Genomic DNA, 17,555 nt, shown 5'->3' on the forward strand with positions numbered 1-17,555 from the left:
TCCTGGCCCACCACTCCACCCTGGACTTGAACAGCCTCTATGACCAGGTCCACCTCTACAAGGCAGCAGTGCCCACCACTCCACCCTGGACTTGAACAGCCTCTATGACCAGGTCCACCTCTACAAGGCAGCAGTGCCCACCACTCCACCCTGGATTTGAACAGCCTCTATGACCAGGTACACCTCTACAAGGCAGCAGTGCCCACCTTTGCCCGAACTCTAAAGGACATCGCTCTCAAACGTATCCCCAACACTTCACACAGGAGCAACAGATCATTAGACACCCCACCCAGACCAGCGAGACACCCTCCCAGACCTGCAGGACCCCCCCCCCCCCCCCCCCGGACCTACACATAGAGGACCCACGCCAAGAGGAATTACATCCAGACCACAGCACACTCAGACACATCCACACCCCCACCCCAACCAATCAACACCCCCCACGTCAACCGTGCCCACACCCCATTTAGGCCCCCTCAGATCAGACCTATGACACTCCTGCCCACCCCATGCACCCCACCCCCGCAAAGAGGGCCTCAACATGGAAGCCACACATACGCCCAGGTAGTGAGCGGGCAAACAGTCCCAACCCCCACTCTCACACTCGCCCAAGCCAATGGCATGTACCAGATGCTCAGCAGGCTCTGCTCACACTTACTGGCCTGACGCCAAACCACGACCAACAACATTGGACACTTTATGGAACACAAGCCTTCACTATCTCATCCTGGAATATCCAAGGCCTGCGGTCATCTGCCTTTGGCCTAAAGAGCAGAAACCCGGACTTCACCAAAGAAATCGGTAATACAGACATTGTCATCCTGCAAGAAACCTGGTATAGAGGAGACAGACCCACTGGTTGCCCTCTAGGTTACAGAGAGCTGGTAGTCCCATCCACCAAACTACCAGTTGTGAAACAGGGAAGGGACTCAGGGGGTATGCTAATCTGATATAGAGCAGACCTAACTCACTCTATTAAATTAATCAAAACAGGAACATTCTACATTTGGCTAGAAATTCAAAAGGAAATGATCCTAACAGAGAAAAATGTCCTCCTGTGTGCTACCTATATCCCTCCACTAGAATCCCCATATTTTAATGAAGACAGCTTCTCCATCCTGGAGGGGGAAATCAATCATTTCCAGGCCCAGGGACATGTACTAGTCTGTGGCGACCTAAATGCCAGAACCGGACAAGAACCTGACACCCTCAGCACACAGGGGGACAAACACCTGCCTGGAGGTGACAGCATTCCCTTCCACATATGCCCCCCTAGGCACAACTATGACAACATAACCAACAAAAACGGGTCACAACTCCTGCAGCTCTGTCGCACGCTGGGTATGTACATAGTCAACGGTAGGCTTCGAGGGGACTCCTATGGTAGGTACACCTATAGCTCATCTCTTGGCAGTAGTACTGTAGACTACTTTATCACTGACCTCAACCCAGAGTCTCTCAGAGCGTTCACAGTCAGTCAAGCCCTTTTAGACAATTTCCTGGGTAAAACGTTCCACTGTAATAGTGAAGGTGTAAACTTGGCAGTAGAAAATATTAACAGTATATTTGACCTCTCAGCTTCCCTATCAAATCTAAAAATCTCAAATAGAAAACCGAAGAAAATGAACAACAATGACAAATGGTTTGATGAAGAATGCAAAAATCTAAGAAAGAAATTGAGAAACCTGTCCAACCAAAAACATAGAGACCCGGAAAACCTGAGTCTACGCCTTCACTATGGTGAATCACTAAAACAATACAGAAATACACTACGGAAAAAGAAGGAACAGCATGTCAGAAATCAGCTCAATGTAATTGAAGAATCCATAGACTCTAACCACTTCTGGGAAAATTGGAAAACACTAAACAAACAACAACACGAAGAATTATCTATCCAAAATGGAGATGTGTGGGTAAACCACTTCTCCAATCTTTTTGGCTCTATAACAAATAACAAAGAATAAAGAGCAAAAACATATACATGATCAAATACAGATCTTACAATCAACTATTAAAGACGACCCGAACCCACTGGATTCTCCAATTACATTAAATGAGTTACAGGACAAAATAAAAACCCTCCAACCCAAAAAGGGTGCAAAAATATCCTCCGTGTACAACGTAGAACACCAAATAATGCATGCAGAGCAGAATTAGGCCGATACCCACTAATTATCAAAATCCAGAAAAGAGCCGTTAAATTCTATAACCACCTAAAAGGAAGCGATTCCCAAACCTTCCATAACAAAGCCATCCCTACAGAGAGATGAACCTGGAGAAGAGTCGCCTAAGCAAGCTGGTCCTGGGGCTCTGTTCACAAGCACAAACACACCCTACAGAGCCCCAGGACAACAGCACAATTAGACCCAACCAAATCATGAGAAAACAAAAAGATAATTACTTGACACATTGGAAAGAATTAACAAAAAAACAAGGAGTGTTTGAGGAAAGGACAAGAAGAGAGCCAGAGGGAGCAGAAGAGAACCACAGAGATCCTGTTAAATTACTAGAGGGGCTTTGACACAAACCCTGAAAGTTCCAGAATGTTATGATGGTTGCAGCTATTTTGGTCAGGGAGAGATCCAAACCAGACTAATTGGAATGAATGGCAGTAGAGGCATAAGTGGTTAATTTCCTGATTTTACTTATGCAGAAAAATGTAAGTATGTGATATCAGTGATTGTGTAATAGAATTATTGTCAACCTAAAATATTCTCATATAATAAAAAATAGGGTTCATACAAATGTTCTGTATAAATAACCTCTAAAATATATGTAAACAGATCATAAATGTCTCCTTGTTTGTTTTCTTGGAAAGCTGTGAGTTATATTATGATACAGTATCAGTTGCATTGACAACTTGTCTGATTCCTATCATCAGCTGGTTTCAGCCAGAGTACGGCTGTGACTGCATTGTTTGAATGGGATGTTGGCATATTGGCAGTTACAGTGGGGCAAAAAAGTATTTAGTCAGCCACCAATTGTGCAAGTTCTCACACTTAAAAAGATGAGAGAGGCCTGTAATTTTCATCATAGGTACACTTAAACTATGACAGACAAAATGAGATTTTTTTTCTCCAGAAAATCACATTGTAGGATTTTTTATGAATTTATTTTCAAATTATGGTGTAAAATGAGTATTTGGTCACCTACAAACAAGCAAGATTTCTGGCTCTCACAGACCTGTAACTTCTTCTTTAAGAGGCTCCTCTGTCCTCCACTCGTTACCTGTATTAATGGCACCTGTTTGAACTTGTTATCAGAATAAAAGGCACTTGTCCACAACCTCAAACAGTCACACTCCAAACTCCACTATGGCCAAGACCAAAGAGCTGTCAAAGGACACCAGAAACAAAATTGTAGACCTGCACCAGGCTGGGAAGACTGAATCTGCAATAGGTAAGCAGCATGGTTTGAAGAAATCAACTGTGGGAGCAATTATTAGGAAAGGGAAGACATACAAGACCACTGATAATCTCCCTCGATCTGGGGCTCCACACAAGATCTCACCCCGTGGGGTCAAAATGATCACAAGAACGGTGAGCAAAAATCCCAGAACCACACGGGGGGACCTAGTGAATGACCTGCAGAGAGCTGGGACCAAAGTAACAAAGCCTACCATCAGTAACACACTACGCCGCCAGGGACTCAAATCCTGCAGTGCCAGACGTGTCCCCCTGCTTAAGCCAGTACATGTCCAGGCCGGTCTGAAGTTTGCTAGAGAGCATTTGAATGACCAGAAGAAGACTGGGAGAATGTCATATGGTCAGATGAAACCAAAATAGAACTTTTTGGTAAAAACTCAACTCGTCGTGTTTGGAGGACAAAGAATGCTGAGTTGCATCCAAAGAACACCATACCTACTGTGAAGCATGGGTGTGGAAACATCATGCTTTGGGGCTGTTTTTCTGCAAAGGGACCAGGACGACTGATCCGTGTAAAGGAAAGAATGAATGGGGCCATGTATCGTGAGATTTTGAGTGAAAACCTCCTTCCATCAGCAAGGGCATTGAAGATGAAACGTGGCTGGGTCTTTCAGCATGACAATGATCCCAAACACACCGCCCGGGCAACGAAGGAGTGGCTTCGTAATTAGCATTTCAAGGTCCTGGAGTGGCCTAGCCAGATCTCAACCCCATAGAAAATCTTTGGAGGGAGTTGAAAGTTTGTGTTGCCCAGCAACAGCCCCAAAACATCACTGCTCTAGAGGAGATCTGCATGGAGGAATGGGCCAAAATACCAGCAACAGTGTGTGAAAACCTTATGAAGACTTACAGACAACGTTTGACCTCTGTCATTGCCAACAAAGGGTATATAACAAAGTATTGAGATAAACTTTTGTTATTGACCAAATACTTTTTTCCCACCATAATTTGCAAATAAATTCATTAATAATCCTACAATGTGATTTTCTGGATTTATTTTCTAATTTTGTCTGTCATAGTTTAAGTGTACCTATGATGAAAATGACAGGCCTCTCTCATCTTTTTAAGTGGGAGAACTTGCACAATTGGTGGCTGACTAAATACTTTTTTGCCCCACTGTAATTTGACACATTTATGGAATCATTCCTCTAAAACTGTCTGGCTAGCTATAATAGTGCAGATACATTCTTCAAATTCATTGTTTTACACAATATCTTATCACAGTACAGGCTGACCATGGTTGACCAACTCCCTGACCTTTATACTGTCAAAAGAATGTTCCTGTCCATTGTAGTATTCAAATTCCTAATTCTATGGAGGGAGCATAGTAGTTTGACCTCTGACCTTCTCCTCCTCGTCCTGTTGTTGTCTCCTCTCCTCCACTGATGCCCTCCTCTGCTTCTCCCTTCTTTTCTGCTCTTCCATCTTCCTCCCTCGTTCGTCTGCACAACGCTCCAGCTGCTGCCGTACACGTTGCTCTTTATCACGCAAAAACTCCTCTAGGTATACACACACACACACACTTAGGGGTTAGGTTTAGACTTAGGGGTTAGGTTTAGGGTTAGAATTAGACTTAGGGGTTAGGTTTAGAATTAGACTTAGGGGTTAGGTTTAGGGTTAGGTTTAGACTTAGGGGTTAGGTTTAGAATTAGACTTAGGGGTTAGGTTTAGGGTTAGAATTAGACTTAGGGGTTAGGTTTAGACTTAGGGGTTAGGTTTAGGGTTAGGTTTAGACATAGGGGTTAGGTTTAGAATTAGACTTAGGGGTTAGGTTTAGACTTAGGGGTTAGGTTTAGACTTAGGGGTTAGGTTAAGGGCAGTGGCATGTATTCATGGTTGCCAAGGGAAGCCGGGCTTCCTCAAAGATTTTCCAGGAAAAAACAAAAATTCTTTATTCCCTCTATGTTTCAGCCAAGAGGCTGAATCTCACAGGAGAAAGCGAGCGAAACAGTGTAGGCCATTTATCTGATGCTGTCTGGTCCAAACAAGTATGACATTGTTAAAGAAAAAAAAAATTACAAAAAATTACAAAAAAATAAAAGTATGACATTGTTGCCGCCGGTAGCATTGAATGCAAGGGAAGCGAGCGAGCATTTGGCCTCAACAAAAAAAGTATAAAATAATAGCCAATCAGCTTTGAGCTAAACTGAGCAAGCTCAACTGTGAATGGTCCTGGCACACCAAAAAAAAAAAGTGTCAAGGGAAACCAGCTTGGATTCTGGCATCACACATATCACATCGTATTGAGAGCATACGTTATTGACAGACACAACTTGAATTGTTGCATATCCTTGTGTTGTTGTTCCCCGGGGGCTAGCTAGTTGTTTTTGGTATATTTGAGTTGTCACTGTATTAGACTAAGCAGAGGTGATTTGATGATGTTGAAATGATGCTGGAATAGTGGAGGCAGCTCCTGTAACTCTGTGGTTCTAAATCAATAGTTGTTCAGTGGTTCGAAAATGTCTTGGCTTCCCAATGATTGTGATCTTATCCACGCACCACTGGTTTAGGGTTAGAATTAGGGTTAGGGTTAGGTTAGGGTTAGGGTTAGGTTAGGGTTAGAATTAGGGTTAGGGTAAGGTTAGAGTTAGGAGTTAGGAGTTAGGAGTTAAGGTTAGGTTAGGTTAGGTTAGGGTTAGGTTAGGGTTAGGTTAGGGTTAGGGTAAGGGTAAGGGTTAGGTTAGGTTTAGGGTTAGGGTTAGGAGTTAGGAGTTAGGAGTTAGGGTTAGGGTTAGGGTTAGGTTTAGGGTTAGGGTTGGGTTAGGGTTAGAGGGTTAGGTTAGGGTTAGGTTTAGGGTTAGGGTTGGGTTAGGGTTAGAGGGTTAGGTTAGGGTTAGAGGGTTAGGGTTAGGTTTAGGGTTAGGTTAGGGTTAGGTTTAGGGTTAGGTTTAGGTTTAGGAGTTAGGGTTAGGGGTTAGGGTTAGTTTAGGGTTAGGGTTAGGTTTAGGGTTAGGGTTGGGTTAGGGTTAGAGGGTTAGGTTAGGGTTAGGTTAGGTTAGGGTTAGGGTTAGGAGTTAGGGTTAGGTTTAGGGTTAGGTTAGGGTTAGGTTTAGGGTTAGGAGTTAGGAGTTAGGGTTAGGAGTTAGGGTTAGGGTTAGGTTAGGGTTAGGTTTAGGAGTTAGGGTTAGGTTAAGGGTTAGGTTAAGGGTTAGGTTTAGGAGTTAGGGAAAATAGGATTTTGAATGGGAATCAATTGTTTGGTCTTAACAAGGATAGTAAAACAAACATGGTGTGTTTGAGTGTTTGTCACCACAACAGATGACCGAGCCATCCAGTCAGTTCAGTTTGGAAGCAGTGATTCATACCATGACTCTTCTCTCTCTCCTCTCTCCTCCCTCTCACAAGCTGCACTTTGTCCATCCGCGGTGACCCTTACACACACGAAGAAGAGAGAAGAGAGACAGTCAGTGAGCATATAGAGGGGCAATTACGAACAGAAGGGAAACTCACAGAACATCACGTGTTTCATACTGCTAGAAAAACATTGGAGAGGTTGAAGTGCACCGCTGATTGTACCAGTACTAAGACACATTCAATGAACAACTGGATCCACAGTAGATATTCAGCCCTTCTTGGAGAAAGCTACTCAAACCCCAATTAAGCACATACATGCTTTTTAGTCCAGGAGTAAACTTAAATCTGGTTCATGAATCTAGCCCATACAGATACACTGGAAGGTCATTAAAATACGTAAAACCGCTGGTCTGTTGTGATTGGACGACAGACGAGAAGGGGACACATGCCCATTGGTGTGTGGTCTTGTCCCAGTGATGGTGGGCGATGTCATGACTGCTGATTGGAGGGTAGAGTCAGTCACACACAGCTGCCAGAACTGAACGTTAAACTTTAGCACAGTGGGCTCACACAGTCAATCTTGACACACGCAGGTTGGATTCCATAGAATTCTATTTCAATGTTTGATTTCCGGTCGGCCAGACACTATATCCCCGGCCCAGATGACACCTGACCCAGTCTGTATGTGAGGGGGAGAGATTTACATCATCCAGGTGACCTGGAGGTCATCCATCCATTTAGCTAGAGGACAGTGGGTATCGTGTGGTTTATGGTTGTCTGTCTGGCAGACTGTCAATAGACAGAAACAGCACTACAACGAGGTGCAGCAGGATCATGTCTATGCTCAAACACACGTCTGTTTTACTATCCTTGTGGGATAATTGATTCCTAACCCTAACCCTAACCCATAAAATCCTATTTTCCTTAACCCCTAACCCAAAACTCTAACCCTAACCCAAAACTCTAACCCCTAGCCCTAACCCAAAACTCTAACCCCTAACCATAACCCAAAACCCGAACCCAAAACTCTAACCCCTAGCCATAACCCTAACCCAAAACTCTAACCCCTAACCATAACCCAAAACCCTAACCCAAAACTCTAACCCCTAACCCAAAACTCTAACCCCTAACCATAACCCAAAACCCTAACCCAAAACTCTAACCCCTAGCCATAACCCAAAACTCTACCCCTAACCATAACCCAAAACCCTAACCCAAAACTCTAACCCCTAACCCAAAACTCTAACCCCTAACCATAACCCAAAACCCTAACCCAAAACTCTAACCATAACCCTAACTCAAAACTCTAACCCCTAGCCATAACCCAAAACCCTAACCTAAAACTCTAACCCCTAACCTAAAACTCTAACCCCTAGCCATAACCCAAAACCCTAACCCAAAACTCTAACCCCTAACCCAAAAATCTAATCCCTATCCAAAACTCTTAACCCTAATCCTAACCCCTAACCCTAACCCAAAAATCTAATCCCTATCCAAAACTCTTAACCCTAATCCTAACTCCTAACCCGAAACTCTTAACCCCTAATCCTAACCCCTAACCCGAAACTCTTAACCCCTAATCCTAACCACAGCTTCTATCCCCAAGACATAAGACTGAACAACTAATCAAATGACCACCGGACTATTTACAAGGGGGTGTTCGTAATGTTTTGTATTCTCAGTGTATATACACGCGATATGCACACAGCAAGAAGCAGGTGTTCTTTACTGTCATAAGATATGTACATTTATGTAAATATATGCAGTCAGATCTGCCCCATGGGTATAAACACAACTTATGTTAAATAAGATGGTTTCTTCATCTTGAGATGAACAAATCTGCTAACACTCACTGAGTCAGGTGAGTTATAGTAACATTCCCTATAATACAAACATGCCCGTTCATTAATCAATACGGAAACATTTCATTTAATCGAAAGAACAATTAAATAGAGCAAAAAACACAATCCCCTAACAATATCCTTATCACAAGCCTAGTACCATCATCCAATCAAAACAACCGCCAGTAAATCCTGAGCACATCATCATCATCTCACCTGTCACCTGGTGCCCAGCGCCTGGTTTGACTGTGGTCATCTCTGTTCCCACCACTTCTGTACCTGTGTGTCTGACTCCCGATTCAACAGCAGCAACAAATCAAACCAGCCTGAACACGACTGCGGCAGAACCGAGATAGAAATACCAGAGAAACAGAGAGAGAGAGTGAAACAGAGTGGAGTGATGCCAGGAAGAGAGAGAGAGAAACAGAGAGAGAGAGAAACAGAGAGAGAGAAACAGAGAGAGAGAGAGAGAGAAACAGAGAGAGAAATAGAGAGAGAGAAACAGAGAGAGAAACAGAGAGAGAGAGAGAGAGAGAGAAACAGAGAGAGAGAGAGAGAAACAAACAGAGAGAGAGAGAGAGAAACAGAGAGAGAAACAGAGAGAGCGAGAGAGAGAGAGAGAGAGAGAGAGAAACAGAGAGAGAGAGAGAAACAGAGAGAGCGAGAGAGAGAGAAACAGAGAGAGAGAGAGAAACAGAGGAGAGAGAGAAACAGAGAGAGAGAGAGAGAGAAAGAGAGCGAGTGCGAGAGAGAGAAACAGAGAGAGAGAGAGAGAGAGAAACAGAAAGAGAGAAACAGAGAGAGAGAGAAACAGAGAGAGAGAAACAGAGAGAGCGAGAGAGAGAAATAGAGAGAGAGAGAGAGAAAGAGAGCGAGTGCGAGAGAGAGAAAGAGAGAGCGAGAGAGAGAAAGCGACAGGGGAAATTAATGCGAGTGTCTTCGACGATAATCAAAGTCAATCCATCTGATACATTTGGCCATTTAAAAGAGAAAAGTATTATTTCTAATGAGACAGTTTAATCCATATCTGTATGGTTTAAGTCACATACCAACATACGTGCCAGAGGGCTCTATATTACGTCATTATTTACATCAAATAGAGTCCACACGTCGGTTCAGTGGTCTGTCTCTCACGTCTCTCCCACACACGCAGAACCCGATTGGATAATTCATAGACTAAAAATAGAGTAGAGGGAACAGTGAATAACAGCAACCAATAGTCAGAGAATCAGCAGCGGGGTCTATGATAAAGATGTCAGGGGAAAGTACTCCCATAATGGACAGCATAAAAGGTTTGAAACCCACTGAGAAGATAGAAGCTTCCCCAGAGTAGGGCTAGAGGCACATAGGGGCCACATGCATGGTTATACCTGGAACAGCTGTTGCTGCAGTTTGGCTCCATGACAATATTTATGGAGCTGTTTGATGGTTGCCAAAACGTGCTCAAAATGAAACATGTTTTTATACTTTGATTTGATATTACATTACACAGGCTGGCTGGTATAGTCCCCCATGTAGTTGTTTAGTCATGATGCGGCCCACAGAATGAATGACAAGAAAGCATAATAATTCCTGAAGCCAATTTCTGGGGTGGGATTAATTCAAATGCAATTTACAGCCTCTTTCAGATCTCTGTTTCATGCAGAAATCCATTTATCCCATCTTTTCTCCATTGGTTCTCTCTCCAAGCCATTGTAACTGTGTTGCTTCCGTCCCTCTCCTCACCCCTACATGGGCTCCAACTAGGGACCCTTTGCACACATAAACAACTGCTTCCGTCCCTCTCCTCACCCCTACCTGGGCTCCAACTAGGGACCCTCTGCACACATAAACAACTGCTTCCCACGAAGCATCGTTACCCATCACTCCAAAAAAGCCACGGCCCTTGCTGAGCAACGGAAACAACTACTTCAAGGTCTCAGAGCGAGTGACGTCACCAATTGAAACGCTATTAGCGCGCACCCCTTTAGCTAGCCATTTCACACCGGTTACACTCACTCCCCTTTTGACCTCCTTTTCTGCAGCAACCAGTGATCCGGGTCACGGCACCAATGTAACAGTGTTGCTTCCGTCCCTCTCCTCGCCCCTACCTGGGCTCAAACCAGGGATCCTCTGCACATTAACTGCCTCCCACGAAGCTTCGTTACCTGTCGCTCCACAAAAGCCGCAGCCCTTGCAGAGCAAGGGAAACAACTACTTCAAGGTCTCAGAGCAAGTGACATCACCGACTGAAATGCTGTTAGCGCACACCTCGCTAACTAGCTAACTATTTCACAGCAGTTACACCATGGCAGGACAGAGAACATCTCTCATCCCTCTCTCCCTTTTCACCCAGCTCCAAATATCTCCCTAGTGAGCGTTTATAGGCACATTATTTAGGCTAATGAAAACGCACACATTTTAATAAGGTTGACTACTGTGAGCGTTTGCAGAGAATGTGCTGCACCAGACCTTCGTTGTACATGGCACGTGCAGTGATCTGATAACACTGGGCCTCGTGGGGGTGTATTATGCAGAACAGCGGTGCCAAATAACAGTTCACACATGCGCGTGTCAGATACTGCATGTTCTAAAGGAACTAACCTTTACGTTGCCCTGGACATAGAAACAAGACATCTGCCCTGCTTATAAAGGGTGTCTGTTCAGGCTACATTTCAGAAGCAGTGATAATATGAGGAGGCAATAAAATAAAAACTACAGGTCACCAACCCAGTACAGCTCCACTCAGTTTTGGTCAGTAATGTGTAAAGGGTATGTCCCTCTCCTGTTCTTTCCTGCTGGTGTCATCCTCACGCTGACATTCATTTACACACAAACATAAAGACCAATAACATTCGATGCAGAAAAAATATTAGTATTGCAATAGCTTTGTATTACTGGAGTTACAAAAAAAGGCTTCAACATAACGATATTAATGCTCACCACCAACAACCCTGTGGATGAGGTTGAGCTGTAGGTCAGTGGCACCACCTAGTGGTTGATACATACAAGCACAGGCTACAGTCTTTCTCAAAGAAGAAAGGTCTCAGAGCGAGTGACGTCACCAATTGAAACGCTATTAGCGCACACCCCATTAGCTAGCCATTTCACACCGGTTACACTCACTCCCCTTTTGACCTCCTTTTCTGCAGCAACCAGTGATCCGGGTCACGGCACCAATGTAACAGTGTTGCTCACTGTAATGTCACTGTAATGTCAAAAAGTCCATGGAATTAAATTCTTTATTGGAAATCACTATAAAAATCAGCCTTATTACATCATAGTAGCTCAGGCGCTGTCTATGGTGTTAAAGACACAGTTCAGTGATATTTAGCTAGCCTGGTCCCATTGTGTATGAGCTGCAGCCAACTCCTCTGTAGATGCCAAGCAGCACATGACATCTTTGGGATGACAGTGAGGAAACAGAGGGTTTGACTCCAGCAGCAGCAGACTGGACCACCAGGGTAGTTAGGAGGTAGCCATTACAGCAGCAGACTGGACCACCAGGGTAGTTAGGAGGTAACCATTACAGCAGCAGACTGGACCACCAGGGTAGTTAGGAGGTAGCCATTACAGCAGCAGACTGGACCACCAGGGTAGTTAGGAGGTAACCATAACAGCAGCAGACTGGACCACCAGGGTAGTTAGGAGGTAGCCATTACAGCAGCAGACTGGACCACCAGGGTAGTTAGGAGGTAACCATTACAGCAGCAGACTGGACCACCAGGGTAGTTAGGAGGTAGCCATTACAGCAGCAGACTGGACCACCAGGGTAGTTAGGAGGTAACCATTACAGCAGCAGACTGGACCACCAGGGTAGTTAGGAGGTAGCCATTACAGCAGCAGACTGGACCACCAGGGTAGTTAGGAGGTAGCCATTACAGCAGCAGACTGGACCACCAGGGTAGTTAGGAGGTAGCCATTACAGCAGCAGACTGGACCACCAGGGTAGTTAGGAGGTAGCCATTACAGCAGCAGACTGGACCACCAGGGTAGTTAGGAGGTAGCCATTACAGCAGCAGACTGGACCACCAGGGTAGTTAGGAGGTAACCATTACAGCAGCAGACTGGACCACCAGGGTAGTTAGGAGGTAGCCATTACAGCAGCAGACTGGACCACCAGGGTAGTTAGGAGGTAGCCATTACAGCAGCAGACTGGACCACCAGGGTAGTTAGGAGGTAGCCATTACAGCAGCAGACTGGACCACCAGGGTAGTTAGGAGGTAGCCATTACAGCAGCAGACTGGACCACCAGGGTAGTTAGGAGGTAACCATTACAGCAGCAGACTGGACCACCAGGGTAGTTAGGAGGTAACCATTACAGCAGCAGACTGGACCACCAGGGTAGTTAGGAGGGTAACCATTACAGCAGCAGACTGGACCACCAGGGTAGTTAGGAGGTAACCATTACAGCAGCAGACTGGACCACCAGGGTAGTTAGGAGGTAGCCATTACAGCAGCAGACTGGACCACCAGGGTAGTTAGGAGGTAGCCATTACAGCAGCAGACTGGACCACCAGGGTAGTTAGGAGGTAGCCATTACAGCAGCAGACTGGACCACCAGGGTAGTTAGGAGGTAGCCATTACAGCAGCAGACTGGACCACCAGGGTAGTTAGGAGGTAGCCATTACAGCAGCAGACTGGACCACCAGGGTAGTTAGGAGGTAGCCATTACAGCAGCAGACTGGACCACCAGGGTAGTTAGGAGGTAGCCATTACCTCTGACAGAACTCAGCGGTCTCTAAACCGCAGCTGGGGGGGGGGGGGGGGGCGTCACAAAGCAGGAACAAGTAGAAAAAGCCAATTAACATTCCTAAATATTCTGAAATAACATGAAATGGACATTGGTATAATTGACAAATATTAAATTTTCTAGATTATTTTAGGAAATAAATCAAAAGTTTTAGCTATATCTGAATGTTTTTCAAAAGGTGGGCCCAACGTCCTTGAACGTGGTGATGCTTTGTGACACACCCCTCCGGGAGTTGATCAAAACATAAAACCAACAGACAAAATACACATGGGGAAACAAAAGAAAAATAGACTGTTGAAAAACAGAGGCATCTTCAGGAGGAATCAGTTTTACATAATCAATAAACATATCTAATCCTAACTAATATAAAGAGCGTTGCTAACTATCAACTATGATTCAGAACGCAGGACAAAACATAAAATGGTTCATATTTTTATTGCAAATCTAGAGATTCTATACTTGTAAGTAAATTCCACTCCGCATGAAATCGATATAAATACATTAAAAAAAGACACCGCAAGAAATTGCGAGCAGCTGCAGTCATGTTATCAATGAGTTAGTGGGAGGGCTGAACGCCCTTGAAATATGTTGTGTGGGCGGGGTCGTCAATAGGTAACACAGCCACAAATGTGGGCAGAGGGTACAGTGATTCCAGTAGAGAAGTATCGAAGTCCTGTGCTGATTTTCAGAGCAGATGGTAAAAATTACACCTTCCCCTAGAAGGTCCTTAGATCTGGAGAATAATGACAGAGGAAAGAAAGTGGGGGCGAGAGGAGGTGGGCGAGAGGTGGGTAAAGAGGGGGCGGGAGGGGAAAGAGATACAGATGGAGGGTCACCAGATGGTTAATCCTGTCATTGCAGCAGTTCCAACCTACAGAAAGCAATACAAGATGCTGATTGAGCACTTACATCATCAATGTCCTCATCATCATCTCCGATGTCGTCAAACTGGATGTCTTCATCGTCCCCGGGACCGAAGGTATCCGTCTCATTGATCTTGGCTGAGAGGGGAGGAGACAGGAAGAGGAGGAGTCAGAGACAACAAGGATGTGCAAACAAAAAACACAATCCCCTAACAATATCCTTATCACAAGCCTAGTACCATCATCCAATCAAAACAACCGCCAGTAAATCCTGAGCACATCATCATCATCTCACCTGTCACCTGGTGCCCAGCGCCTGGTTTGACTGTGGTCATCTCTGTTCCCACCACTTCTGTACCTGTGTGTCTGACTCCCGATTCAACAGCAGCAACAAATCAAACCAGCCTGAACACGACTGCGGCAGAACCGAGATAGAAATACCAGAGAAACAGAGAGAGAGAGTGAAACAGAGTGGAGTGATGCCAGGAAGAGAGAGAGAGAAACAGAGAGAGAGAGAAACAGAGAGAGAGAAACAGAGAGAGAGAGAGAGAGAAACAGAGAGAGAAATAGAGAGAGAGAAACAGAGAGAGAAACAGAGAGAGAGAGAGAGAGAGAGAAACAGAGAGAGAGAGAGAGAAACAAACAGAGAGAGAGAGAGAGAAACAGAGAGAGAAACAGAGAGAGCGAGAGAGAGAGAGAGAGAGAGAGAAACAGAGAGAGAGAAACAGAGAGAGAGAGAGAGAGAGAGAGAAACAGAGAGAGAGAGAGAAACAGAGAGAGCGAGAGAGAGAGAAACAGAGAGAGAGAGAGAAACAGAGGAGAGAGAGAAACAGAGAGAGAGAGAAAGAGAGCGAGTGCGAGAGAGAAACAGAGAGAGAGAGAGAGAGAGAAACAGAAAGAGAGAAACAGAGAGAGAGAGAAACAGAGAGAGAGAAACAGAGAGAGCGAGAGAGAGAAATAGAGAGAGAGAGAGAGAAAGAGAGCGAGTGCGAGAGAGAGAAAGAGAGAGCGAGAGAGAGAAAGCGACAGGGGAAATTAATGCGAGTGTCTTCGACGATAATCAAAGTCAATCCATCTGATACATTTGGCCATTTAAAAGAGAAAAGTATTATTTCTAATGAGACAGTTTAATCCATATCTGTATGGTTTAAGTCACATACCAACATACGTGCCAGAGGGCTCTATATTACGTCATTATTTACATCAAATAGAGTCCACACGTCGGTTCAGTGGTCTGTCTCTCACGTCTCTCCCACACACGCAGAACCCGATTGGATAATTCATAGACTAAAAATAGAGTAGAGGGAACAGTGAATAACAGCAACCAATAGTCAGAGAATCAGCAGCGGGGTCTATGATAAAGATGTCAGGGGAAAGTACTCCCATAATGGACAGCATAAAAGGTTTGAAACCCACTGAGAAGATAGAAGCTTCCCCAGAGTAGGGCTAGAGGCACATAGGGGCCACATGCATGGTTATACCTGGAACAGCTGTTGCTGCAGTTTGGCTCCATGACAATATTTATGGAGCTGTTTGATGGTTGCCAAAACGTGCTCAAAATGAAACATGTTTTTATACTTTGATTTGATATTACATTACACAGGCTGGCTGGTATAGTCCCCCATGTAGTTGTTTAGTCATGATGCGGCCCACAGAATGAATGACAAGAAAGCATAATAATTCCTGAAGCCAATTTCTGGGGTGGGATTAATTCAAATGCAATTTACAGCCTCTTTCAGATCTCTGTTTCATGCAGAAATCCATTTATCCCATCTTTTCTCCATTGGTTCTCTCTCCAAGCCATTGTAACTGTGTTGCTTCCGTCCCTCTCCTCACCCCTACATGGGCTCCAACTAGGGACCCTTTGCACACATAAACAACTGCTTCCGTCCCTCTCCTCACCCCTACCTGGGCTCCAACTAGGGACCCTCTGCACACATAAACAACTGCTTCCCACGAAGCATCGTTACCCATCACTCCAAAAAAGCCACGGCCCTTGCTGAGCAACGGAAACAACTACTTCAAGGTCTCAGAGCGAGTGACGTCACCAATTGAAACGCTATTAGCGCGCACCCCTTTAGCTAGCCATTTCACACCGGTTACACTCACTCCCCTTTTGACCTCCTTTTCTGCAGCAACCAGTGATCCGGGTCACGGCACCAATGTAACAGTGTTGCTTCCGTCCCTCTCCTCGCCCCTACCTGGGCTCAAACCAGGGATCCTCTGCACATTAACTGCCTCCCACGAAGCTTCGTTACCTGTCGCTCCACAAAAGCCGCAGCCCTTGCAGAGCAAGGGAAACAACTACTTCAAGGTCTCAGAGCAAGTGACATCACCGACTGAAATGCTGTTAGCGCACACCTCGCTAACTAGCTAACTATTTCACAGCAGTTACACCATGGCAGGACAGAGAACATCTCTCATCCCTCTCTCCCTTTTCACCCAGCTCCAAATATCTCCCTAGTGAGCGTTTATAGGCACATTATTTAGGCTAATGAAAACGCACACATTTTAATAAGGTTGACTACTGTGAGCGTTTGCAGAGAATGTGCTGCACCAGACCTTCGTTGTACATGGCACGTGCAGTGATCTGATAACACTGGGCCTCGTGGGGGTGTATTATGCAGAACAGCGGTGCCAAATAACAGTTCACACATGCGCGTGTCAGATACTGCATGTTCTAAAGGAACTAACCTTTACGTTGCCCTGGACATAGAAACAAGACATCTGCCCTGCTTATAAAGGGTGTCTGTTCAGGCTACATTTCAGAAGCAGTGATAATATGAGGAGGCAATAAAATAAAAACTACAGGTCACCAACCCAGTACAGCTCCACTCAGTTTTGGTCAGTAATGTGTAAAGGGTATGTCCCTCTCCTGTTCTTTCCTGCTGGTGTCATCCTCACGCTGACATTCATTTACACACAAACATAAAGACCAATAACATTCGATGCAGAAAAAATATTAGTATTGCAATAGCTTTGTATTACTGGAGTTACAAAAAAAGGCTTCAACATAACGATATTAATGCTCACCACCAACAACCCTGTGGATGAAGTTGAGCTGTAGGTCAGTGGCACCACCTAGTGGTTGATACATACAAGCACAGGCTACAGTCTTTCTCAAAGAAGAAAGGTCTCAGAGCGAGTGACGTCACCAATTGAAACGCTATTAGCGCACACCCCATTAGCTAGCCATTTCACACCGGTTACACTCACTCCCCTTTTGACCTCCTTTTCTGCAGCAACCAGTGATCCGGGTCACGGCACCAATGTAACAGTGTTGCTCACTGTAATGTCACTGTAATGTCAAAAAGTCCATGGAATTAAATTCTTTATTGGAAATCACTATAAAAATCAGCCTTATTACATCATAGTAGCTCAGGCGCTGTCTATGGTGTTA

The 17,555-nt window shown here is 44.9% G+C and overlaps 1 protein-coding gene and 1 long non-coding RNA gene across 3 annotated transcripts in view; both read right to left on the bottom strand.

Annotated features, from left to right (window-relative positions):
• Positions 1-9,421, bottom strand: part of LOC110489627 (MAP7 domain-containing protein 2) — a 29,199-nt gene extending 19,778 nt beyond the window's left edge. Inside the window, exons 1-3 of one of the 2 annotated variants that reach the window (XM_036943772.2) lie at positions 8,777-9,421; positions 6,731-6,796; positions 4,770-4,924 (exon numbers count right to left, since the gene is read on the bottom strand). In XM_036943772.2, the coding sequence (XP_036799667.1) occupies positions 4,770-4,924; positions 6,731-6,796; positions 8,777-8,816 (261 nt within the window). In that variant the 5' untranslated portion in view covers positions 8,817-9,421. The remainder of the gene's footprint in view (positions 1-4,769; positions 4,925-6,730; positions 6,797-8,776) is intronic. The other variant, XM_036943773.2, reaches the window with a different exon arrangement.
• Positions 9,422-13,708: 4,287 nt separating this feature from the next.
• Positions 13,709-14,310, bottom strand: LOC149977400 (uncharacterized). Its single transcript, XR_016486552.1, has 2 exons — positions 14,202-14,310; positions 13,709-14,025 (listed from the first exon to the last, which is right to left on the bottom strand). It is a non-coding gene; the product is annotated as an uncharacterized LOC149977400 (long non-coding RNA).
• Positions 14,311-17,555: the final 3,245 nt, after the last annotated feature.

Source organism: Oncorhynchus mykiss, chromosome 15 (genome assembly GCF_057628025.1).
Source record: "Oncorhynchus mykiss isolate SJ-2025 chromosome 15, ASM5762802v1, whole genome shotgun sequence".
Lineage (NCBI taxonomy): Eukaryota > Metazoa > Chordata > Actinopteri > Salmoniformes > Salmonidae > Oncorhynchus > Oncorhynchus mykiss.